This window comes from Ammospiza caudacuta, chromosome 6 (genome assembly GCF_027887145.1).
Source record: "Ammospiza caudacuta isolate bAmmCau1 chromosome 6, bAmmCau1.pri, whole genome shotgun sequence".
NCBI lineage: Eukaryota > Metazoa > Chordata > Aves > Passeriformes > Passerellidae > Ammospiza > Ammospiza caudacuta.
This window is the reverse complement of record NC_080598.1, coordinates 32,261,272-32,286,050: the sequence shown is the minus strand read 5'-3', so window position 1 is coordinate 32,286,050 and position 24,779 is coordinate 32,261,272. Positions and strand designations below refer to the sequence as shown.

At 45.0% G+C, this 24,779-nt stretch overlaps 1 protein-coding gene across 2 annotated transcripts in view; it reads left to right on the top strand.

The window, feature by feature from the left end:
* Window positions 1-22,293, top strand: part of SUSD6 (sushi domain containing 6) — a 79,430-nt gene extending 57,137 nt beyond the window's left edge. For both annotated transcript variants that reach the window (XM_058806623.1, XM_058806622.1), the window contains 4 exons: window positions 10,320-10,517; window positions 13,473-13,611; window positions 14,708-15,129; window positions 16,142-22,293. In XM_058806623.1, the coding sequence (XP_058662606.1) occupies window positions 10,320-10,517; window positions 13,473-13,611; window positions 14,708-15,129; window positions 16,142-16,167 (785 nt within the window). In that variant the 3' untranslated portion in view covers window positions 16,168-22,293. The remainder of the gene's footprint in view (window positions 1-10,319; window positions 10,518-13,472; window positions 13,612-14,707; window positions 15,130-16,141) is intronic.
* Window positions 22,294-24,779: the final 2,486 nt, after the last annotated feature.

The following is a 24,779-nucleotide window of genomic DNA, read 5'->3' as shown; positions in this document are numbered from 1 at the left end:
CCAGTTTGCTTCCTCCTCCTTTTTAATGTTTCCGGAATTAATTTATCATCCAGGCTTTGCTTAGAAGCACCAGGTTTTTGTCTTATGATTTGGTGTTATCCTGATGCCCAGAATGCCTGGCACAGATGGAGCCCTGCTGCAGCCAGCCCTGTGCAAACATAACACAGAGCTAACTCTGAAAAACTGGGCAGTGTCAGTCTCAGAGCCTGTCAGGCTGAATCACTCGGGAATGAGGGGACCACATTGCAGGTGGGCTTATTACAGGGAAAATAATGCAGTTGTCACAGTGATAGTACTCTTCTAGGGAGGCAGATGTGCTGCTGGAGTGCAGTTGTGTTTGGTTGCTGCTTTCCATTGCAGAAATCTTCCTTTTGCAGATGTGGTTTTTGTTAGACCTGGAATTTGCATCTTGATTTTCAACTGCCGAGCATACAGCAAAGTCTGTCCTGTTTTGAAGGGGGAAAGAAACTTGAAAGACATAACATTTATTTTTCTGCCAAAATATCAGTGGCACTGGGAGTTCTTTAACCTGAAGCAAGGCTTTCTAAGGGACAGAGAGAAGTATGTTTTATATCCAGACAATCTGTAGCACTGTAGAAGTACCAGTGGCAGCTTCATATAGCCTAAACATTTTGACTCTTGTAGAATGTAAATATAATTTGCATTTTAGTGTAAGCTTTGATGCTAATGGTTTTCTTTTTAGGGGATAGATAAAGTACTGGGGGTAAAAAAAAATAAATCATATTTCTAATAGAAAGACAGACAAGACCCGTAATTAATGTTGCACTAGCAGGCTTCCTCCATGGTTGGCTAATCACAGCTGAGTGTTAATAAGCATAGAGTTTTTTTAAATACTGTTGTAACATGTTAATTAAGATAATTCGTCTCCATGTGTCTCTTGAGTTACCAGATGGCGACTGCATTGGTGGAAGGCTGCAATTAGAGTCTTTTCTTTCTTGCTTTTTCTTCCCCTGCCCTAAGGGGAAAAAAGAAAGAAGGAAAAGAGGAAAAAAATGCAGCTTTACTGTGTCTGGGATGGCTGTGAGGGGTGCCTGTTACTGTACACATTTTAAGTGCTTGTGTCTAATTATATAAATGCACAGCTATATGATTATATATACAAATCTCTTTGCTTTGGTTCTTCTCATTTACCCACATTATGACATTAAAAAAAATAAGCCTCCTTTTCAGAGTATGCCCTTGCTGGGGAAACTGTAATTTCTCTGTGAAGACTCCAGCCCTGCTCAGTTTGGCCTTCTGTCTGTGACTTCAGAATAAGCAGCATCTGGAGCCAGTAAAGACAGAGAGCTTATTTTTCAGTGGACTTGGCCCCTGCTTAATACACAGTACCCCAAAGAGGGTTATGTTTTGCAGTGTGTTTTTAGGAAGGCTTAAAATATTTTAGGGGCAGGGTCAGTGAGAAGTGTGTGCACTTACAATAGAGGCCTTTTATTGACTTCTGCTTCCTGTAAGTTAAATATAAAGAGGTCCTTTAGCCTCAGCTGTTGTGACTAGGCCCCAACAGCAGCTGCTGTATCAGGTTTGCCCCTTTGGGAAATGACCCATCTGCTATAGAAAGCCAGAGTGCTGAAAAGGAGAAGATTCAAAATCTGTTCTCCTGATTCAAATCCCTATCTCCTCCCCAGAAATTACAGACCAGTGGAAAACCTGGGCATCTGATAATCTGTGTTTTACAGAGTAAATCCTGTCTCTGGCTAGAAGCACACCAAGTTGTCAACTCTTGCCAGCTGGCAGAGGATGGCTTCAGTCTGGGTCCCTTTTCACGTGTTCTATCTGCAGCTACTGTGTTTGTGTAGTTAAAACACACAGGCTAGTACACTGGTGGGCAGGAAACAAAAAAACCACACTAATACCTTGAGCTACATGGAAGGGGAACAAAGCATGCTTCACCTCCACCTGGAGAGACCCTCTTGTCTCTGGGGAGAAGGCTTTCTAGTGACTGCAGTGCACATTTGTGTTGGAATTTCATTGTGTGGGCTAAAAAATGCTCTGAAGATGCTGGAGGAAGATAAAATTTCAAATATTATTCCCAGATCAGGTCATTGTGCTTCTTGGAACCAGCCTGCCAAGAGAAACCCCAGTGTAAAGCTCTTTGTGTTCAGCACAAACCTGCTGTCAGAAGCAGTGACGTTTGTCCCTGAAATACTTGATGAGCAATTTCCTAGCCTAATATTAATCCAGGCTCTCTGCCTGGGAAGGACAATGCAGGAGCAGAGGGTGCATAGTGGGAAGCTGCTGTGCTGAAAGCTTTTGAGTGCATCCAGGCAAGCATGGTTAGTTGGAAACCTGAAGGTATTTAGCATTCAGAAATGGAACTGGCACTCTTATTGGAAAATGTGGGTGGGGGTGACTGCTTTTCAATCTCCTACTAAAGCACATCCCCTTGTTACTGCTTTCTCAACAGGAAGGTAGGTGTGGGTGGGGAGTGGCACTGCTGTTGATCAAAGCTTATCGAAGTGCTTTTTCTCTCCAGACCAACTGCCTAGGAAGTGTTTCTTTCTTTGGTAAAAGATGGTGTTTAGTTGACATAGCTAGTCTAAAAGGGGTATGAAATTGTAACAGACTTGCTTCTTACTAAAACTGAAGAGCTGCAGAGGGAAGGGCTGCCAAAAGTGGCTTCTGCTGTTTATAGGCTGTTTTGTGTGTGCAAGGGAGGAAAGGAAAAAACAAGGACATTGCTTCTCTGGATTTCACACTGAAAGCGAAGCTGGCTAGTCATCTTCCTCCATCATCTCCCTTGCTGCAGAAGGCTCCTGGAGCCAAACCAGTCCTGTCTCAGGCAGAAGGAAATCTTGTGTGACTGAAAGCCCTGGTTTAAGAAGAAAAATTCCTTACTGAAAAAGAAGCTGGAATGTTTTCTTCTTCAGTCACCCTGTTTCTCCCTGTTCCCCCAGAGAATGACACAGCAGGAGATTTGGGTTAGAGGTACATGACAAGTAGTTGTGTGTTTTTTGAATAAAATAGGTATATATATCATATATATATAATTTTTTTTTTTAAATCTTTGTTCTTCTCAAGGCAGGAAACCACCTTTTGCCTAGATTCTGCAGAGCATAGGGGATAAAGCAGCTAACTTGGACAGTGAATTTCCCATCCAGTAGTTCCAAAGGGCTTATAAAATAAGTGCTTGTTGTTGAAAATGGCACATATGCCAGTTGCGTGTGTGCCTTTAGTTTTGGTTTGAAAAACATGAAAAAAATTTCATGTTTTTTTCTCTCAGTAGGTGCATACCGGGGTTTGAGTTCATTATGTCCTATGTAAGGATCTGTCCTACCTTAGCAAATGTGGAAGTGTTTGAGACAATGTCTTCCCTGAGAGGAAAAGTTACACTAAAAAACAAGAAAAACCCCCAGACCTCAACAAACTCACCAAAACAAAACCAAAGAAGACCCCAACCTAACAAATTTAATTAAAGTTACTTGCAGTGTGTTCTGTCAGGTGTAACCTGAAGCACTGGGGACTGACTGCAGCAGCACCCTGCTGGCAAGAACTGAAACTCTGCAAGGAGGGAAAAAAAGATGTCTCTTCTATTAGCAACTATGGCCAGAGCTCTTGTTAGGAAGCAGCTGAATGCATTTGCTGAGGCCAAACCAACGCTCAGTGTCACCCCTGAGTGGGATCCATGGACAGCACTCTGCTGGAATTGCCAGACCCTATAGAAGCTGAAGTGAGCATTCTTGCTGCTCCTTGGCTTGCACTTCTGGCCTGCTGACTGCATCAGGCTGTCATGTTGTTATTGTGAAAAAGCATTGTGTAAAAAAAAGATGAAGCCCTGGGTATGAATTGCATGCAAATAGCAATTGATAAAAACCCCACTATTGCTGCAAGCCCGTCCAGAGCACTAACTGGAAAAGACCTGTGAATCTGGCTCTGTTGTTTTCAGCATGGTGTTAAACCTGAACCTCAGGTCTGAGATGCTGAAAATGCACAGCCTCTGCAGAAGGCTTCAGATGGAATTAGTATTTCAGAGCACCCATTTAGCTGTGGCAAGACCCAGATTGAAGGTGGGAGTGGAGAGGGAGGGTTTCTCCCTTAGAGTTCAGGGTTGTTTGGAAGTTCCTTGCCAGAAATTAGCAATAGCTTTTGCAGTTCCCTCAGCTATATTGAGGTGATGAATGCACAAATTATCCAAGTTGAAAATTGAAGTCTCTGTAGCAGGGACGAGTAACTGGAAGATGGGGATATCTTGTGTTTATTTTTGATGCTTTTCTAGATATGCTGCTTTTAAGGCTGGTGGCAAGTCCTGTCCAAAAGAATAAAGATGACAGTGTTTTGGAGAACTGGAGACTTGGCCAGAGAAGTTCTCCTTGCCACTGTGGAGTTTGCTGAAGCACAACTTGTAAGAGGATGAACAGGAAATTACTGTGACCAGGAGGAAACCTTCCCATGTGACAGGAGATAGAAGAAGAGACAAAAAGGTGGCAGGCCTTGAGGCAAGCCAATGTTTTCTGAGCTGTTCCACAGTAATCCTACTGTAGGGCAATCAAAGTAGTACAAGCAAGTTGGGATCAGGCTTCAGGGGAAACAGCATGAAAGCAATGGCATGGCTTCTAGCACTGGGACAATTTAATTGGGTGCTTCTGTGTTCTGCTTCACAGAGATGTTTGCTCTCCAGGTAAGACGTGCTGACATGAGACATCAGGACAAGTTTAACCAGACTAGCCAGGGGAATATTTATCTTGATTAGGAGGGTGGTTTTTGTTTGTAGGGTGTTTTTCTTCAATCTTGATAGTATCTGTTAAATGGAGTAAATGTTGTAGATGAAGAAAGAGAAGTACTGAGCTTAGCATCTTCCATTTTTAGCTTCCACATCACACAAAAATTGTACTATGTCTAAAAGGCCAGGAGGTGTTAACAGTATCCAAGCAGGCACACGCTGAGGGCATCCAGCAGAGCGGTTGTATGCACAAATGGCTTCCAAAGTGCTTCAGCATAGACCTGTAAGGCTCCTCTGCCACTGCTCTGAGGGTAGGCAAACCTGCTAGGGCACTTGTGTGGTCACTGAGGGATTTACCTGAGGCTGGGCCCAGCTTCCTCTTGAAGTTGCCAGGATTTGGTCCTGACTCATGTAAAGAGCAACTTTATTTTGTCAAAACTGTTCCTGTCCTAGTTTTAGTGACCTTTGTGCCCTGCTGTGGAGAAGAAGAACTATTACTGAATGTTCAGTGTAAAACAATTGTCTGCCCATGTAAGGTGAACAATGCTGTGGCTTGTTCTCCCTCAGTTACAAACTTACAGTTGTGCACTCTGGCAGATCATGGTTAGAAGGGATTTTTTGTTTGCTTCCTTGGTTTATTGGTTGGTTGGAGTGGTGTTTTTGTTTAGTTGTTTGTTTGGATTTTGGTTTTTTTCTCATAAAAATGCATTTTTTAAGGAGAATTGGGTTTTGATCTCTGTATAGTCAGATGGCCCAGTAAAACAGGTTAGTGACTAAAACAGTTCAGCTTGGTGCAGAAAAGAGGGATGTAAAACCCCTCGTAGAGTCCATGAATCCATGATTGAAGAAAATAGAGACAGTGCCAAGCAAATTAGATTGTAGAGAGGTCTTACACTTCTATGTGGTGTTATGCCTGTGCAAAGAAGGTTAATGCTGAGGAGCTTTTATAATTCTGTGACAATTATCCAGTCAGATTGAAGTGTGATTTAATCTTCCTTTGTATATGTGAGTGGAGTGTATTGTTCTTCGTGCTTGCCCACAACAGGCTCATCCTGCTTGAGCTTTGTAAATCTTCTGCTTATCTGTGAGTTTCACTCTCAGTGATCAAGGCTCAACTGTGCTTCTGTGGTTTATGTTCTGAGCACTTAAACCTCTCACTTCTGTGTCAGCACACAACAGACCATATGCTTCCATCTGTGGCATTATATATGACCATGGCTCGGGTTTGAGTCTTTGTTACATTATGCTGGAAATGCTTTTAGTTCTGCATCTGGTTCACATTCAGAACCACTGCTCAGCTCCAGCTCAGGCAGGACATGAAAGAACCATTTCATCCTTTGGTGATTAGATGAATCAATTTGGCCAACTGACATCTCTTACTGTCTGTAAAAGAAGCTGGATTCCAGCTCCGCACAGCTGTCTGTGAATCCGGTGGAAGAGGAAGCAAGTGAGGATTGCTGCCTGAAGGAGAGCCATGGAAAAGGAAGCTGGTGAAAGTACAATGTGATGTTGCTGTTGCTGCAACAAAAAAAGGAGGTTCCTTAGTGTTGTGGTGGTTATTGTCAAGCTGGTAACAGCTATTCAAAGAACATCAGAGCAGTTAGCCCTCCTTGAAGGAGGACAGTATTTTTTCATGTGACCAAAACAGAAAAATACAGTGCTTATAGGTGATTTGGTGGGATGCTGGGTGGAGGTACATACTGGCTTAGTATTTTTTCATGTGCATATTAAAAAACTGTATATTAAATACCTAATGGTTTGGAATGGCATTTACAGAAGCTCCAATGCATAACTTAATTTCTGCCTGTCAATCTGGAAATGACAATTTCTTTACCTCTGAATGGAGTTCAATGATGTTCTAAGTCTTTGGACTTCTGTTTCCTTTCTGTTTTCCAGCAGCATATGCTGGCAGAGAACCAGCTCTCTCAGGAGATGTCATAAGCTTCAGTACCTCCTAGAAACAGGGCCTTTGGGAGTATTTGCTCCTTTGTACAAAGTGGAGAAATACTTAAAACCTATTTCTGTGCATCCTGAAAGCTTGATGAATCAAGATCCTGGCAATAGCTATGCGAGCCTAGAATGTGAGCAACCCCCTAGGAAATTGGTGACTTCTGTAGCTTGGCTCTCTTACTCTTCCCTCCCCGGCATGAACATTTGTCTTAAGATGTCTCACAAGCCCTGGGGTACTTCCCAAAAGATGTGTTTCAGGGAGGGAGTTGATTAAATTCCTGCATGTATCTTTCTGTTCCCAGCAGTGACCCATCCCGACAGAGCTGTGCCCCAGAGCAGCAATACACAGTTCAGCCCCAACCCCTTCTGGCTGCTGACCACAGCCAGGCACAGGCTGCTCTGGGTTTGCCTTCTGGCAGCAGCTGGTACCCAGCTTTTTTCACCCCTGATGTGTCAGTGCTTTATTCTGTGGACAGCAGTAAATGGGATGCTCTGCCTGGTTCTGTATTGCTGTGAACATACCAGTGCTGCAAGCTTGGGCATAAGTTTTGCTGCAGGAGACATAAAGGATGGTGCAGAATCAAACTTGTGCTTTGTCTTCTGTTAGCACCAGTTTAGAGTGCACATATGGAGGCAGTTAAGAAACCTGTTATGGAGAATGCGAAAGCTGAGGGCAGTGAAAGCTTAGGAAACCGGTTGCTGCATTGTCTGTCCCAGGCATTCTGGATGCCTGTTATGCTGGACTGGTCCCTGGTTTGCAGAGGTGCTGCATTCTGTCAGAGATGCCAAGCACAGAGACTTTGACTTTCTCAGTTTTTCAGGTACCACCAGTCCATCATTTTACCCACCCAAGCCTTGCCTTCAGCAGTTTTCAGTGCCATTAACACTGTCTAGTAGACCTCCCCAGAGCTGCAGGCTCTGAGCAGCTTTGTTCCCCTGAGGCTGCCTTGCAAAGGACAGTCCAGGATCAGCTCGATCATGTGGAGGGTGTTGATGTTCTGGCTGCCTAATCCATACCTTTTTCATGTATTTCCCAGCACACAGGCAGTGTTCTTCCATCACAGCGAACGTGACATTTTAAAATACTTGTGCACTCCTGGATGCTGTGATGACAACTGAAGGTTGGGGGTAGAGGGAAGGGGAGGTGGTTGATTCTGTAATCCCTTCCCTGAGAATAGGACAAGTCAGATAACTGCCTGAACACATTTACCAGCTGCTTCTCTCCTTTCCTGTCCAAGTGGTCTGTGGAGGTGAGGAGGAATCGCAGTTTGCAGTTCAATAGCTGTGCATCTCCTGAAGACCAGGTCAGGGTTCTGCAGGTGCCTGATGTGGTGGTGTTTCCAAGCCTTTGAGAGTGCTATTGCAAAGTATTGAGTGCCTGTTCCTTGTTGGCTGGCTGATTTTTGGACGTAACTGAGAAATCTCATCAGTGTAGGTGGGATAGAAGGGGAACCAACAGAGAGCTGCTTCTGTGTGCAGAAGGGCTCCTAGTGCAGTGGCCAGGCTCAGCTCCTGGGCATAGCTCAGGAGAAAAGGGAACTGTGGGACTGAGCTCTTTGCTGCAGTCAGCAGAAAGATGCTGTGCATGACTCCCAAGCAATTCCAGGTACCTGCTGTGGTATAAGAAGCTGTAGGGAAGTTGTCCTGTCTGCTCTTGAGTCTTGGCAACTGCTGTGGTGGTGCTGTCTTTTACCCACAGCTCTCCACCTGTGCCAGGAGAGGTACCTGCTAAACTGCTAAAAATGTCTCTGGTGCTCAGATGGTTTTGCAATTTTTAGCACAAAAACCTCTCCTGGACTGCAGATGAACCAGGGCATTTGTCTATGTGCTTGAATGTGAAATGTGCCACTAATGTGTTGCTTTGGCTGATCCCAAAGATCAGCCTGTGAGATGTTTCACAGGTTCACAGTGAAAGGAAGTTCAGCCTCATAATGTGCAGGATTAAAACACTGGTTACAAAATTATTGCAGAAAGAAAAGATGAAAAGCACAGAAGAGGTAACAGTTAAAACTCATGGGGCACTGGACGGTGGCTTCTCTGAAGCTTATTTAAGAATAAATCTCAAGAACAAAGTCCTCTTGAAAAGCTGCTGCTTAGACCTCTGTTAACCTTTTCTGAAGGAGTAAATTGAATTGCAGTTATAAAGCTGGCAGAACCCATACCAGAGCATTTTTGCCTTCAGTCAGCACTTCATCTCAGGGTTTATTGGCATTTGCAAGCACTACCTGTGCTGCATTCTCACACGTGTTTAGGTTCAAGAGTTGTTTGCACTAAGGCAATGTGGCAAATTTTTCCACAGAGAATGAATCTCAAGTTTTCTTTTGCTTCTTAAATCTTGCTAAAAAGCCAATTTCTTGAACTTTGCCCAGCTGTTTGTTGCTGTTTGTCCCACAGTGAGTGAGTCACATTAGAGGTAGAACATAGGAGAATGTGTGCTTTGGGGTTTAAGGACAGGCCTGGGTCACCGTGCTCTGATGGAACACCCCGAGTGGGTAGACTGATTTTCCATGCCCCAGAATGTCTCCAGAGGGATCTATGATGTATTTTCTTTTATGAAGTCTGGGAAGTTGATGTGAATTTTAAGCGAAAAATCTGGATTTCTCCATCTTTCAGCCAGGCAGATACATGTCAGCAGAAGTTATTGGGGCTGTTCTGTAGGGTCATTGTGACCTGCCAGAAGAGAAGAAGTTCTGAACAAGACAAATATCCTGTTTTCAGTGCAGTTTCCTCAATTTTGGTTTGTTGTTTTTATTTGAATGGCTGTTGAAAATTCTACAAGAAAAGTTCTGGTATGTGCCAGATACCACATGGGCCTGTACCCACTAGTCAGGGTAATGGAAGTGCAAAAAGGAATGTGAAGCACTTTAACACTCAAACAGAGGGTTTTTTTAAGAAATGTTCTCCTAATACACTGAATTCCTTTTTAAAAGTAAACTAGAACATTTGGTCCTAGAAGTCCCCTTGAGATGATCAAGTCCAACCTTTGATGGAACACCACCATGTAACTAAACCATAGCACTAAATGCCCTGTCCAGTGGTTTCTTGAGCTTTTCCAGGGATGGTGACTTCACCATCCCATGTGCAGCTTGTTTCAATGCCTGACCACCCTTTCAGTGAAGAAGTTCGTCCTACTGCAACAAAGCTCTGTTGCCAATCTTGTTGATGGCATATCTGTGTAAAATAGTCAAAATCTGTGTGCTTTTACAGGCTTGTAGGGTGCCTTATGATGAGGCAGATCTGCACCTTGACACTGTGTGCCCATAGTACAGAGGGGTTTTTGTATTCCTCATTCCTTTCAACAGGTCTCACACTCTCTCCCTGCCAGGCTAATAGGAAAGCCTGGTTGTTAGGTTCACCCCAGTCTCTAGTGAAACAGCTGTGGGGAGAAGATAGCAGTAAGGATTTCCTGGTCCTCTCTCATGCAGAATCTGTGTTGTGTCACTGTTCAAAAATATCACCAGTTTGGTGCCTGCCAGTTGGACTGTACTACTGGGATAACAAGCAGTATTTATCAATCACAGAAACGTTATCAGAGGTGTTCTCTGGCATTGTGTAACAGCCTTTCTTCTTGGTTTTAGTAGTTTCCTAATTTAGTGGGTGTTTCTAGGTAGAATCTGCCTGTGTTTCATATATACTGTGTAAAAAGTCTCTTCTTCCAAGACATCCTTCATGATATTTTCTTTTTTACCAGATTGTCCCCAGCCACCACAACCTGAGAATGGAGGCTATAAATGCCACCCTAGCCCCTGCAACAACCCTCTGACTTCAGGCAGTGTCATAGAGTATCTGTGTGTTGAAGGCTACATGCTGAAAGGAGATTATAAGTACTTGACATGCAAGAATGGAGAGTGGAACCCAGCCATGGAAGTCAGCTGCAGACTTAGCCCAGGTGAGTGCTACCTAACTCTGGAATTGCCCTTTCATTGACTTTTCAGATTATCCTTAAGCACTTAGTGTGATGCTGAGGAAGTCCATATGGCTGTCTCTCATTGCTCCAGCAATTTCATAAATGCAGCTCACAATCATGACTCTTTCTTTAAAATGTCTCTTCAGTAGCAGCCTGTCAGATGAAGACTTAGAGTCCCTAACACAAGGAGAAAAGCCATGGACAGGAGTATAAAGTAGGCAACTTGTTACTTATGTGGAGCCTCTTATCTTGAGGCTCTCATCCCAGGAATGCTGGAAGCCCTAACAGTAGCATTTTCCCATGCTGTCTGTTTTTCCTTGATGGGTTTGATTGTGCATCTCCCTCAGTGAGTCTGTGCAGGAGTGTGTGTGTGAGTGTGTGTGTGAGTGTGTCTGTGTGTGTGTGTGTGTGGAGTCAATCTTCCTTGGAAACAGGTTAAGTAACCATTGGTTTCCTGTGCTGAAAAGATTGATGGTGCTGCTTTTCACTGTACTGGTGGGAAAGGACATTGCTGACAAATGATTTCTGCTTCTCTCCAAATAGAAGTGGGCAGCTTTTGTTTTGTGTCTCCCCAGCTGGACAGGAATTCCTCCATCAAAGCAGCAAAATAAAAAGATTTGCAAGAAAATATTCATAGTACAACTCTTAATTTGCCTACTACTCTTCTGCTTTTAACAGTGGGTATATTGGATAAAAGGGGAACTCTCTCTCCTCTTCTAGGTGGGCTTGTTGATAGAACCTTACTACTCAGTCCTGCTGAGCCAGCAGGATGTACACTTCAGAATTAAGTCTCATAATACATAAAGCAAAATCTGTCAGCTTAATTGGAAAGAAACAGGGGAAAAAAAGTACCTTCATCAAATTCTTTATGGAGCTCCCTGCATACCTGTGATCTCTGGAACATCCTGTCCCAAAGACACTGTATTTTTATGCCACTCCAATAGCCCCTTCCTGTGATTTATAAGGAAGGATGTGAGAGTTTACCTGGTAGCAAATAAATCCTGAAGGGGTTTTTCAAATTCAGCTTAAGCTTCCTTTCTGCAGTGATCCCCCTTCCCCTTGGTGCAGCCAAGCCAGAGGGCAAAGCTGTGCTATTGCACATAGTGTTCCCTGAGTGGCATTCCTGCATGGTGGCACTTGGTCTAGCTAAAGAATAGTGTTGTGATGAACAGAAATCCCTCAGATTTCTTTAGCATCTTGAAGGGTCAGTGGCATTACCAAAAATATGGTGCCTCAAAAGTCTGACCCAATGAAAAAGCCATTGCTTTCACAACACAAGCTTTCAATCAACTGTTCAGGGTCAGAGATAGCTGACTCTTAACTAGTGGGTCTCCTTCAGAAGGGGAAGGAGGTGGAAGACTCTAGAAAGGCAGTAGTCTTAAAATTATTGCTAAGGGTAAGATCCTACCTGCTCCATATAGATAAATAAGTCCCTAGCAGTTATCAATGTTTTGTGCAGCTCTGAGCCTGTCAGCCCCATAGCCTTTTGGCAGTATGAGGTAGTGACATTTTTTTGGCATATGAGATGGTAAATGTTCTGGAGTGCACCCTGGATAGTGAGCAGTTTGACAGCATCATGTACTGATGCTGAAAATGGGTCATCTTCCCTTGTTCCTGTTAGTGCCCTGAGGAATGCTGGTAGTTAAAATCCTTACTCAACCCTATTTGCCATAGAGAAAATTGTGCTAGTCACTGGTTTTTGAGGTTTTTTCCCTGAAGAGGGGTCAAGCTACTTCTAAAAGATTTCAAAGAAACAAGTTCAAAACAACTAAACCAAGTAGGTTTGACCCCAAGAGATGATGCAGAAAATTGCGAACTAGGTTTCCATTTTAAATGCCTATCTTGGAATAGATTTCAGGCTGTAGGCTTAAAAATAACGATCCTCCAACTCTTTTTTTTTTTCTGTTTACCTGTTGTTCTGCCTCTCATCCCTCATTGCATGTGTCCTGAATTCCCTCTGCAGTTTGAGCCCTGTGCTCCTGAAGAATATGTTGGATATAGAAGGAGGAACTGAGGAATTGCATAAACCAAATGTGCAATTCACAGTAGTATTTGCTGATAGGTAGGTGAGGCTTTTTGGATCTCTACCAAAGGCACAAATTAGGGACAGAAACAACACATAGAGACAATTATTTCCTCTAGAGAGGTGAAAGGACTAGTGTAGCCTTCTAGGCATGGTATGCAGTGCTCAGCAATACCACCTCCAAGTCATTCTCTCCAAGTCATTCTCTCTTCACTCCCAGTTTATTCCTGCACAGGTCCTTTAAAAGCCAAATTGGTTTCTGTGCAGTCACACAGCACAGCTGCAGAAGGGCAGGAAAGAGTAACGTGAACAGGGCACATGTACCTAACACTGAAAACTCAGCACCCTGAAAAAACATCTGCCTTTCTTCTCTATCCTCTAGCATTTGTTTGTGTGTGAGTGAAACTTAATATTTTTTGTGTCTTAATTGTAATAAGTGCATAATAATAACCAGCCAGTTGACTTCTACCCCTCTTTGCAAGGCTGTTACATTAGTTGAGAAAAAATGGTTTTTGGAACTTTTTCTGTTGTTTGGCCTAAAATAGGTTGCTTATTGTGCTAGACAATTATTGGCCTTGCTGGGGACATCATGACATTCTCTAGCTTTTGCTCAGGCAGATCTATACATAACATGACCCTTACACCATCTGTTAGTTCCCATGGCCTGCTTCCCTTGCTTTTCTGTTTGCCGTTTGTTTTTCCAAGGATCCTTGTACATGCCTGTTTTATTTTGGGTTCCCTTTACAGCTGATGGAGAGGTGTCAGCTTGAGCTGCACTGAGATAGGTGGTGTGTCTTGTATGGGAAACTTGGGTTCCTTGCACACGCACCCAGGAGTAAGTCCTGAGGAGCAGCGTGAATGTTTTTCCTTCTCTATGTTACACATTTTACCTTGTGTTCCCCTTGGTTTTGTAGAGAAGGACTCTCCTCCCACAATTGGAGTGCCCACGCTGTCCATAGTAGCCTCCACAGCGAGCTCTGTCGCCCTGATTCTGCTGTTGGTTGTGCTGTTTGTGTTGCTGCAGCCAAAGCTGAAGTCGTTCCATCACAGCAGGTGAGTGTAGCTGGGTTTGGAGGGGCTCAGAGGCCCCCTGTTTCTTTGCAGCAGAAACACATTCAGGTAGTTAGGTCAGACCTTTGTTTTGGAGCAACTTGGCTCCTTGCTTCTCTGTTCCTCTTTTCATCACCTCAGGGACATCTCTGCCCCATCCTGCTGATCCAGCACTTTTCTGAAATGGTGGTCTGTGATGCCCACCTGCAGTCCCAGTCTTAGGTGCCACTCAGTGACTTCCTTATGCTGTTGCCTTGGCTTTGAATGGAAAAAGTTACTATACTTACTAGCCTGGCTGTAGATCAGTTTCCTACCTCTTCTAGCCTCAGATAGCTACTGAAGTCTGTGTCTGGGTGTATATATGTGCATCTTTCCCTGACTGCTTCAGGGATTAAGCAGTACTGCTCTTCAGATACATGTGCAAGTCTGCCATTGTTTTCTGCTGCGGGAGGAGAACCCTCCTGGCCTGGGTTTGTCGCTGAGAGGAGAGACCCAGCCATAACACTGCTGCCAGCTAAGGCAGACACTCTAGCAGTGAGGAGATTGAGAGGTGGGGCCCTGCCCTCTTCTGAAAAGGCCCAAACTACTAGGAAAGAAAAATTTTCTCTCAGGTCTTACGAGGCCAGATGATTCATGGTGTGCCAGAGCTGTCTTCCCCATCCTGCCAGAGGTTATCTGGCTGGTCGTGGAACAGACAGTGCTGGGTGTTGTGGAATGTAGCAGTGCACCAGGCTGGCCTCAACAGTGCTCTTTGCCAAAAGCACAGAGCTGAGTCATGACCTTTGTCAAATTTAGCTATGGAGGTAAGTGGGGGGGGTGGGGGAGCATTGTAATCTTTTCAGCTCTTGCTGCTAAATCCATCGGGTGCTGCGAATTACAGCCCCTGCTCATGTTTAGTGGCAGCTCACATGGGGCTCCAAGACTGCTTGCTTGACCTGTTTTAATCACCTTTCAAGTTTCTGTCCTCCCCTTAACTGTGAGAGTTAGAGTTCTGCCAAGGGAGGTTACTTGGGTTCTTAGTAAGATATGTATATAGGAAACTAAATACTCAACTTGATTTCTTTTTTCTCCCCCCTCCTTTGTTCCTTTGTTTTTTGAGGCGGGACCAAGGTGTGTCTGGAGATCAGGTCTCTATTATGGTGGATGGTGTCCAGGTGGCCTTGCCATCCTATGAAGAAGCAGTATATGGCAGCACAGGGAATTGCATTCCACCCTCAGACTCCCGAGTGCAGATCGTGCTCTCAGAGGGAGCTGGACAGACTGGACCCAGAGAGATGCAGCAGCAAGACCAAGGGGCTCACAATACCTTTGAAAGAGAAGATGAAGCCCCTGGACATTCTGGACTGTGTGAAGCCAGTGGCTCTCAGCGCTCTGAAACTGTTCTTGTGCATCAGGCTGCTACCTCTTCCTGGGTAGCTGGCATGGCTAGCAGTAGACCTGTACACAAAGAGGTCCAAGATTCAGAAAGCAGTGACATACAGAGCCTTTTATCACTCACTTCCTCTGAGGAATACACAGATGGTAAGTGGCTTGTGCAAGAAGCACTAAATTAGACCCTTTTAAGAGTAGGTTCTGAGTTGATTATCTAGGGTGAAAAATGGCAAGGGATGCCCCTATGTGTGTCTGCCACTGGAGCAGCTTTTGAACCGATCCAGTCTCTATAGCATGTTTCACCTCTTAAACATGTAAGCAGTATTTAATACCTTCTGAACAATTCTGTGTTCTCAGAACTGGGAGCCTAGGGCAGTCTGAGCAAGTTTGTCTACTGCTTACTCTTGTTGTAACAAAGGATTTTCAGAGAAATCCAGCCTCTAGTATCATAATGCAAAAGCAGTAAAATAACTGTGTTTGTGGAAACTAAGTTGGTGGGAATGGGAGGACATGCTTGGAATACAAACCCTTTGTGATGGTTGGGCTGCTTAATTTTTAGAGTATTTTAGTAAGCAGCTTTCTGCCACAAAGCATTCAGTGCTGCAGCCTTAGCCTGCAAGACCTAAGAGGGATGTGCTTGAACTTACTGTAGAGGGCAGAGGGGCAAGTCTGTTGAACAGTCAAAACATCTTTTATTCCTCACTTCTGTGCTGTCCTGAAGGAGTGGCTTTGCAATGCCAGAGCTGATGTGAAGGTGTAGCTTGAAGTTGCTTCTGCAGGGACTGCTGTGTCTTAGGCAAGAAATGTAACTGGCTTGTAGATAGCTCAGGGCAAAAATTCCCCTTTCTGTGATATTAAGAAATACTTTGTGCTGGGAGGGTAATGCAGGACCAGATATAAACCCAGAGTGGTGATGGAATCTGTCCTTGGAGTTTTTCGGGGCTGGAGCTGGTGATGGTCCCACTCTCAGGGGCAGGTTGGAGCAGAGTCCTCCAGAGTTCCTTTGTGCTGTGATGTGATGTGATGAGAGGAAGACACTGCGTTGTCACGTTTTGAAAGTGGGAGCCTGTCTTGCTTTCAATAGTACTTTTTCTGGTGTGTGTTAAACTACAGAACTTTGACTACTTTTTCTTTTTTTTTTTTTTCTCTCCCTGCCATTCAGATATTCCCTTATTGAAGGAAGCATGAGGTCTGCTGTGTTTGTCTAGTTTTCTCCATTTTGGATTTCTTCCTCCTCTTCTCTCCCTGCCTTTGGGACAGAAGCACTCTGTGCAGTCTTCCCCATCCTCGCAAGCTGTACCCTGGATACCTCCAAGAAGAGATGCCCTCAGCTGAAGATCCAAAGGATGTCGCCAGGTTGCCTCCTGGATGCACCAGTGGAGTTGGTGCAGCACTGGCTTCCCCATTCCATCAGCATCAGGGGCTCAAGGAACAGAGTGGATTTGAGCTCTCCTCTCCTCTTCCCCAGCCACATGTTTGACAGCAGTCTCTGAAGAGCTGCTCTTTTCTTGTGCCTTTCTCCTCCTCACATCGGCTTGTTGCAGCTTATCAGCCTTTCTAGCCCTTTGCTGCCCAGAGAGCAGGGGCTAAACGTGCTTGCTCGCTGGGTGCAGACACACTTTAAATATACATATATATGTTATATAGGCTCTTCTTCCAGCATCCTCTGTGTGATAGGGCAGGACAGAATTCCTAACTGGGACTGACATTGGCCTTGGGGGGGCTGCAGTTAAGGGGCAGCTTGTGATGTCTAGAAGCACCTGAGATGAGATGGGCTGTATGACAGCTTAGCTCTGCAGGAACAGTTCACTGAGAATTGCTTAAAAACTGAAGGCTGAGAAGTCCAACATGTAGGAATGTCCTCTGTCCCATCTCTGCAGGAGTCCATTCCTGAAAATGACTTTTGTCTCCTCCTTCTTCCTCTACCAGTGCAGCCCAGTGGAAGAGGTTCAGGTGTTTGAAAATACCATGACAAAAAATGCCTGTAGGTAGTGAATTCCTAGTGCCATTGGTGCAATCCCAAATTCCTTTTCCAGCCACAGTAGGTACTTGAATCCTGGGTAGCTGCCATCTCGTAGGCTGGTGTGTCTTCCTTGCTTCATAGAGCAAAGGGTCTTCTGTTTTAACCTGGTGGGCTCCAGTGGGCCCATGGAGAAGGGCTCCTCCCTTGTGGCTGGGAGTAAGCAGCTTTTGTAACGCTTTTCCTAAACAGGGTGCCAGCCTGTTGCTCTGAGGGAAAGTTGAGTGCACTGACAGCAAGTGCTAGAGGACACCATACCTTAGTGCTGAAGTTTTGAGGATTGTTTCAAGTTCTAGTAGTAGGGAAGAGAAAATTCAGAGATACGTGTACCTCTGCCCGCCACAGTTATCTACAGCAGGTCAGATTGTCTGTGTTGGGACTCTATAACTGCAGGAAGCCACGTTTGTCTGGGGTAGATGGTCCAAGTTCCATGGGATTGGTTTCACAAGAAGAGTTGGCTTCTTAGATGCATGTACCTTGTCATAACTGTCTTGAAGTAACCAGGGAAGTGTTTGCCCTTATGAGAAGCTGCTACATTTTTGAGTTGAAGGAGCAAAATGTCATGGCCTTACACATCATGTGGTAATGTACAGGTAAACAGGGATGCTGTCTTTGCTGCTTTGCTTTTGGTTTGCAATCCTCACCGTCCTCATCCTCGTTGCTACAGTAAAAAACCATTACAGCACTTGACAATAATGATAAAACATCTTTACGTAGAAAATCACTGTGGCTTAGCTCCAGTTCTTTGAAATGGGGATTGGTCATAGTGTCCAGCTGTGTATTTGCTATTCCTTTTCCTGAATAGCTGTTAAATCCCAGGACACGTGGAACAGTGTGTGCCTGTAGATGGAAGAGTCCTCTTTTCCCTATCCTTGTTATTGAGGGATGTTAATTTAAAATGAAAGTGTTTTAAACATCCTTCCCTGTTGCTCATGTTACCTTGCATTAACACAGGAATTTGATAAATCCCATTTGGGTGATTTGGGTATTTTTTTTTAAAGTTTGGATAGTGAAAATTTTGTGTCATTTTACAGTGGGCTGTGGTATCTCAGCTTCAAGAGCTGTAGAGGACAAATGTTGTTTACACATCTGCCATTGGAATTTTTAAAAATAAGCATGGGAACGATTGTGTTTAGCTTTTTGAGTGTTGGAAATGGTCTGAGCTTGAGTAAATTCTCCTTCATTGGTTTATTGGAGGAGTTGAGCAGGTGTAGTGGTAAGGGAGTGGGGAGGAAAGTCTGTGTGACTTTCCTGCTGCCTAAACAGCTCAGAGCAGGAGTTGCTTTTTATGCATTTAAGGTCCTGTCTGCTCAAACTGACCCTCTGCAATTCAAGGTATAGAAATTGGGAATGTGTTGCCTTCCTGAAAGGGGTAGTGCTACTTCCAGGTTGGTGGGAGAAGCTGGAAGCTGATCCCAAGGCCTTGTGCTGGATGACCACCTACACCACCAGCAGAAAACACATCCTTTGTGGCCTGGCCTCCTCTCTGCTGTTGTAAAACAAGCAACTGCCAGCTTGGAAGAGAAAATTCAGTTAGAGTGGGGAAAAAAAGGAAGCAAGCTCTACAAAGAAGGAGTACTTTAATTTCACAGAGTCACACAGAATTAAGTAGGTTGTAAAAGACCTTTAAGACCATCAAGTCCAACCTATGACTGAACACCACTTTGTCAACTAGACTGTGGCACTGAGTGACTCCACCACCTCCCTGGGCAGCCCATTGCAATGCTCAGTCACTCTTTCTGTGAAGAATTTCTTTCTAATGCCCAGCCTAAATTTCCCTGGCGCAGCTTAAGACTTTACCTGGGAGCAGAAACTGACCCCCACCTGGCTACACCCTCCTTTCAGGAAGTTGTGGAGAGTGATGAGGTCTCCCCAAGCCTCCTCTTTTCCAGGCTGCACAACCCCAGCTCCCTCAGCCTTCTCATAGGATTTGTACTCCAGACCCTTCACCAGCCTTGTTGCTCTTGTCTGGATGCATTTCAGCATCTCGATGTCCTTCCTAATTTGGGGGGCCCAGAGCAGGACACAGCACTCAAGGTGAGGCCTCACTTGCTGAGTACAGGGGGACAATCCCTGCCCTGGTCCTGCTGGCCACACTGCTCCTGGTACAGGCCAGGATGCCATTGTCCCTTTTGGCCACCTGGGCACACTCTGGCTCATGTTCAGTCTGACAGCAGACAGTGAGCCCAGGGTTTTTCTGCTTGGCAGCTGTCCAGCAGCTCTTCCCCCAGCCTGTAGCACTGCAGGGGGTTGTTGTGGCCAAAGTGCAGCACCTGGCACTTGGTCTTGGTAAAGCTCGTATCATTGGATTCTATAAAAATTGTTGGAAATGGCCTTTAATGAGTTGGGGAAATGTGGAGGTGGAGGAGGGAAATATGCAAGTGTAGCTATTGTGATCAAGTTGATCAAGCATAAACAGGCAGTTTCTCTTGGCTTGTTGAGGGTGTGCCAGCAGCTTCCAGGCCAGTCTCCATGCTGGCTGGTAATCCATCTGAGTATTCCAGAACCTGCAGAAGAGCTCTATTCCCTGTAGCAAATCTTGTCGGAACAGGCCCCAAGGATCTGTGTGAGCCAGAATATGGAACACAGTTTGAAAGCATCACACTGCTCATCTATATCCTCAGCTTTAGAGTTAATTTTCTTATAAAATGAGGTGAAACTGCAGGGAAGGAATCCAAAAGATGCCTGACAAATTTTTCAAAGGGGAGGGGAGAGCAAGGCCTCACTTTACTGGTTATCAAATTATTATTACCCATTCATGTTTGTTTTAGTTCTGCAGAGGCTGAAGGAGTGCGAAGTCTTTGGGTAGAGATACAGGAAAATCTACTTTACACAGTCCTATCTTTATGTGTGGGAGCAAGGCCTGAAGCCTAAAGATTGCTCAGATGTGAGCTGTGCTCTGCCTCAGAAGTGTTTGTTATCGCTGAGCTGAGTGTTCTCTCTCTGGATTTTGCCAAAAGTAGATGCAGCCTGGATCTCAGTGTTGTGGATAGGAAGCACAGAGGATCAGCCTTGCAAGATGTAGTACAGTAAATGGGTTTTCCCCCTTTTTTTTCCCCATGATGGGGCCACACTCTCCATAACTTTTCTTCCACCACTGATGTCTGGGAAAAGATTTCAACAGGAGGCATTTTTTCTTATTTAACACTCCCAACCTAATAATCATATGCTTTGTCATATGTGCTGGATTCTGTGATATTCAAGAACATTAAAATTATTTAATTATATTGAGAAAAGTAAAAATAGCACTTATTTTAAATCTTTCCATTATTTTTGGAGTCTGACAGTTGAAGGGGGGAAGGGCATTTCAGAAATTCAGGATATTATGTGCAATAGAGAAACTTCCTTGCTCCTTTCCAGTTCCATAGTTCTTTTAAAAACTAAATGCAACTCATTGCAGTGTTTATAGCCCAAGCATTGTAGAACTGGACCAGCCTGAGAGAACCACGATGTGAAGCTGGCAGTGACCCATGGGGAAGTGGGCCAGTCTCTCATCAGGGGCTGCCTCATGAAGCTCACCTCAAATGATGAGCCAGCTTGGACTGTGTCACAGCCTCCTGCCACCTTGAAGGGTGTCAGCAGCACTGGTGAGAGAGGGGATTGTGTGTTCTGGTTTCAAATAGCTTGTGCCTCTCCATCATTAATTGCAGAAGATGTAAAAATTAAGTCAGGAGGGATGCACTGAAGCATGTGAGCCTTTGGGGTTGTTGCTGAGTTAAAACATCATGAGTTTTGGAGGGAGAACAGCTTAATGCATTTTTATCCTTAACCACCAGGGAAGTTGCTGGGTAGCAGGACATGTACTCAGCAAGCAGAGTGCTTTTCACCCCTTAGACATGTCTGCTGAGGTTTCTCCTTGGCCTTTCAGCTCTGGTGTGGTGAATTGTTTACTGCATCTGGAGTCTTAATTTGGCCTTTCAGTGTGTGGAGAACTCAGGTGTGTAGGAAGAAATCTGTACCACATGCTTTGGGAAGAAACATCCTAAGGTGCTCCAAGAGGTGGATGACTTGGGTCAGTACTCAGGAGTGGGGCTAAGAGAGCAACTGGTTCAGCCATTGGAAATAATCTGGGATGGTTCAGTCGTTTGCAGCACAGAAAAGGGAACACAAGGAGAGCTAAGGAAGAGCAGAAAACAGAGGTTTACTACAGGCTAATGAGCTATTGCAATCATGACCAGGTTGTAAGGAAGCTTGTGCTTTGTTAGATTATTTAGCATACACCAGCAGGCTTGCTGTATTAAAAAAAAAATAATGTACAACTGGTTGGACACACTGAGCTGTCCTTGCTGACCTTTTTAGAGCATACTTGCAAAAAATGTGGTTTTACTGTTCTGATAGCAGTTTAAACAAAAAATCTGCCTTGTTACTCTATCCAGATATCTATTTAAATAAATTTCACTTTGTTTTTTTGTATATAAATGCAATAAATCCCATTCATTTTGCACATCCTGCCTCACCCTGTCCTCACCCTTCAGTCCTTACCAGGGAACAGCAGATTGAATTTGCTCTATGTGAAAACCTTCACTTGCAGAAGGGCTTCATTAGTAAACAGGTTTTCTCTGCTGTAAGCTTTGAAAGTGCAAAGAGGTTTCCTAGAGCAGGCTTCATTTTAAGGTGTTTTTTATACAAGAAGTAAGCCTTTTTCCAGTCCTAGCACACCAGGACAGAACACGCCCCTTCCCACACTTCAGGGCCCTGTGTTCAGCGCTGCTTTCAAACTCAGCCCTCTGCAGGTGATGTTCAGATCTCTGTACCCACCAGAACATGTTGTACTGATGCTCTGCATATGCTTTCTGTAAACTATGCTTTTGCTTCTGTCCTTGAGTGAGATCAGACAGAGGCAACTCAGTTCTGCTGGAAAATGTTTTAGTTCAGATTGTCCAAGTTGCTTCCTTCCAAAAGAAAACAGAGTGAAGTTGTCTGTGAGGCAGAAGTCCAATGATGTGGTGGGTAGACTGCTGGTAGTTGCTGATCCAAGTGCAAGGGGAGCTTTGATTGCCTTTCTGCATTAATCTTTTCTTTCCTATATGTGTTTTCTTTTTATCTGAATTGCACCACTATGGAATTATTTGCAGAATGGTACTCCATATATATGTGGGATTTAAAACCATAACTGATGCTGTGCAGGATGTCACTCAATCAGTTTTATTTTGCTTTATTTTATATGTATTTTCTGGTATCCTGTACATTGCAGTGGGTGTGAAAATAGTATTTTAATATTTGTACAAAGTTTAATTTAATTGTTCTATGTATATAACTGCATTTCTAAATTAAAAAAGTTCTTTTGAAGTGAAGCTATAATTTCTGGTGTTTGTTTGGTGGGGTTTTTTCTGTTTTGTTTTAACTGCTTAGGCGTTGTGGCCTGGAAATGTAGCAGATCATCGATTAATTTGTTGCAGTTGTGAAAACCAGGAAGAAGCTAAAGCTAAGGAGGCTCAAATGGCTTGGGGAAGAGAGGTTCAGAGTTGGTGCAGCCTTTGAAGGATCGAGTTTCCAAGAAGCAAAGGCTGCCCTTGGTGTGCTTGCATAGAATTCCTTGAGGAATGAGGCCAGGCTGGGCAGGCGGGAAAGGTTTAAAGAGAACATGTATCAGTGGATTCCAGAGAGGAAAACAGGGTAAATATAATAAATGGCTAATTAATCTTTGAGTCTGTGTAAGAACAGTATGTATAGGAAGAGAGTGCTATTTTTAGAGGGGAGATAGCTTTCATCGGTGAAATAATAATCTCAAGAGGGTAGCAAGACAGTATAGGAGACATTAGAGAGATCTACAGATACAGGGGTTTGTGCATCTGTGAGTGCAGAGGGAGGCTGGGGCAGGCTCTGCTCTTCCCTCCTCTGTAGATGTGCTGCCTTGGGAGGGTGGGAGAAGCAGAAATTGCAGAGTAGACACCCATTGTTCTTTCAGTGCAATATACAGTTCATTACTATTTTTATTAATGTTTGTTTTCCTTCAAAAACTAAGGTAACTGCCTTTTCAGGTAAGTGTAGTAATGAGTGTTCCTTTCTTTTAATCTATCAGTAATGTAATAGGGAAGGGATGGAGGGAGGTGATCCTTTTGTCCAGCTTGTTCAGAGCAGTCCTCAAAGATGTTAAGATTTTTGTGTAATTGTAGACATGACTTTTATTCTTTGGGAAGGAACAGCCAGGTTAAAGAGAAGGGAAGGGTGACATCTACCTTCCTCATAGTTCCATTTATTCCAAAAATTATTCCCACACAGCAAGCAGATCTCACTGTAATTTTACTACTGTGAAACTGGAGCTCCCTGGTCTGTGCATACCTTCCTGTACAAGACAGTTGGCACATGGGAGTCACTGGCCTCCAGGAACTGTTTTTAATTATTGTTTTTCACTAGGTGATGGTCTCCTGCCACAGCAGTTCTGGCAGTCAGGAATATGCCCTTCTGGACACATTGGAAATTATTTGTCACCTCTGGTTTGCACTAGCAATGAGAAATGACTGTGGGAAAGAAGCCTGAAGGAAGGCAGCCTGCAGTGGGTGGTCTGGGCAGCCTTCCTTGACAGCCGGTCCTTTGGCGGAAGGGCAGAACGGCCAGGGCACACGGGAACACCTCTGCTCCAGAGCAGCAGCCCCGTCACAAAGACCGAGCCCGCCACAAAGCCTCTTGGAGCAACTCGCTCAGGAAAGGATAGATGGCTGCTGCCCTCACCAGGCGTCCTGCCAGCCTCGCCCTGCGCTGTTGGCTCGCAGCCGGCGTGTTCCGTACCCGTGGGCTCTCCGAGAGCGCGGCGGTGCCGAGCTGGAACCCAGCGCTGTGACCCAGCCCCGGCCGGAGCGGCGCGGTCCCTGCTCCGAGCTGCAGCGACACCAGCGGACAGCTCTGCCCCTCGGCTGCTGCGGCTCTGCCCCTGCCCCTGCCCGACCCTCCCCTGCTCTGAGAGCTCCCGCAGCCGCTGACTTTTTTTGAGGGCGTTGTGAAAATGCAGATTCCCCCTCCGGAAGGCAGAAGGCCAGCAGGCTACGTGCCAACGAACCCCGTGCTTCACAAGGGTTAGCACACTGCTCGCCTGCCAGGGCCGTGCAGAGAGCCCCTTACGGGGCTGGCACGGGAGAGGAGAGCCGAGTCTGGGCAGGACACACTGCCAGCCCCCATCCCTCATCCGTGGTGCTTCTTGGCAACACTGAATGGTCTCTCTTGGCACCAAGCTGGAGTGCAGGGGAAAGGATGGGAAAGCACACTCAATGGACCTCCCAATTCTCTCTGTTCCTTTTTGCAGGACAACGATGTTTACCAGCAAACTCCTCACCTTAACCTTCTGTGAGACGCAGAGCCGAGCAGCCCTGAGGGTACCTTGGCATAAGGTGATTGTTCTTTGACAGCTCTTTATCACGTGGTCCATGGTGCATCTGTGGGATATAGCTCAGGCTTTTCATGTTACACCAGTGAAGAATAAACCAGATTTTGGGGCAAGAGAGCACAGACTGGTTCCAGTATTCAAGGCACAAACACCCTTGACTCCTTGTCCAGACATGCCCCTCTGATCTGGCAGCTCTTCTAGTGGTTGGTGTTTGAGATCACGCTGAGTTTAGCAGCTCTGTGTGGCATGCAGGGTTTATCTTCCAGGCTCATGTATCCCAGTGAGGCTGGGGGACACTTCATGGGACAGACATGCTCTCCCGTGTCCCCACATGTGCCAAACCACAGCACCCAGCAGCTCAAGCAGCCAAGTGTCACTGGGCACAGAGCTGATGCTCTCAGGGAAGGAGGGGGGAGCTGTTGCGGGCTGGAGCAGCCTCAGAATACCAGAGAGCACCAG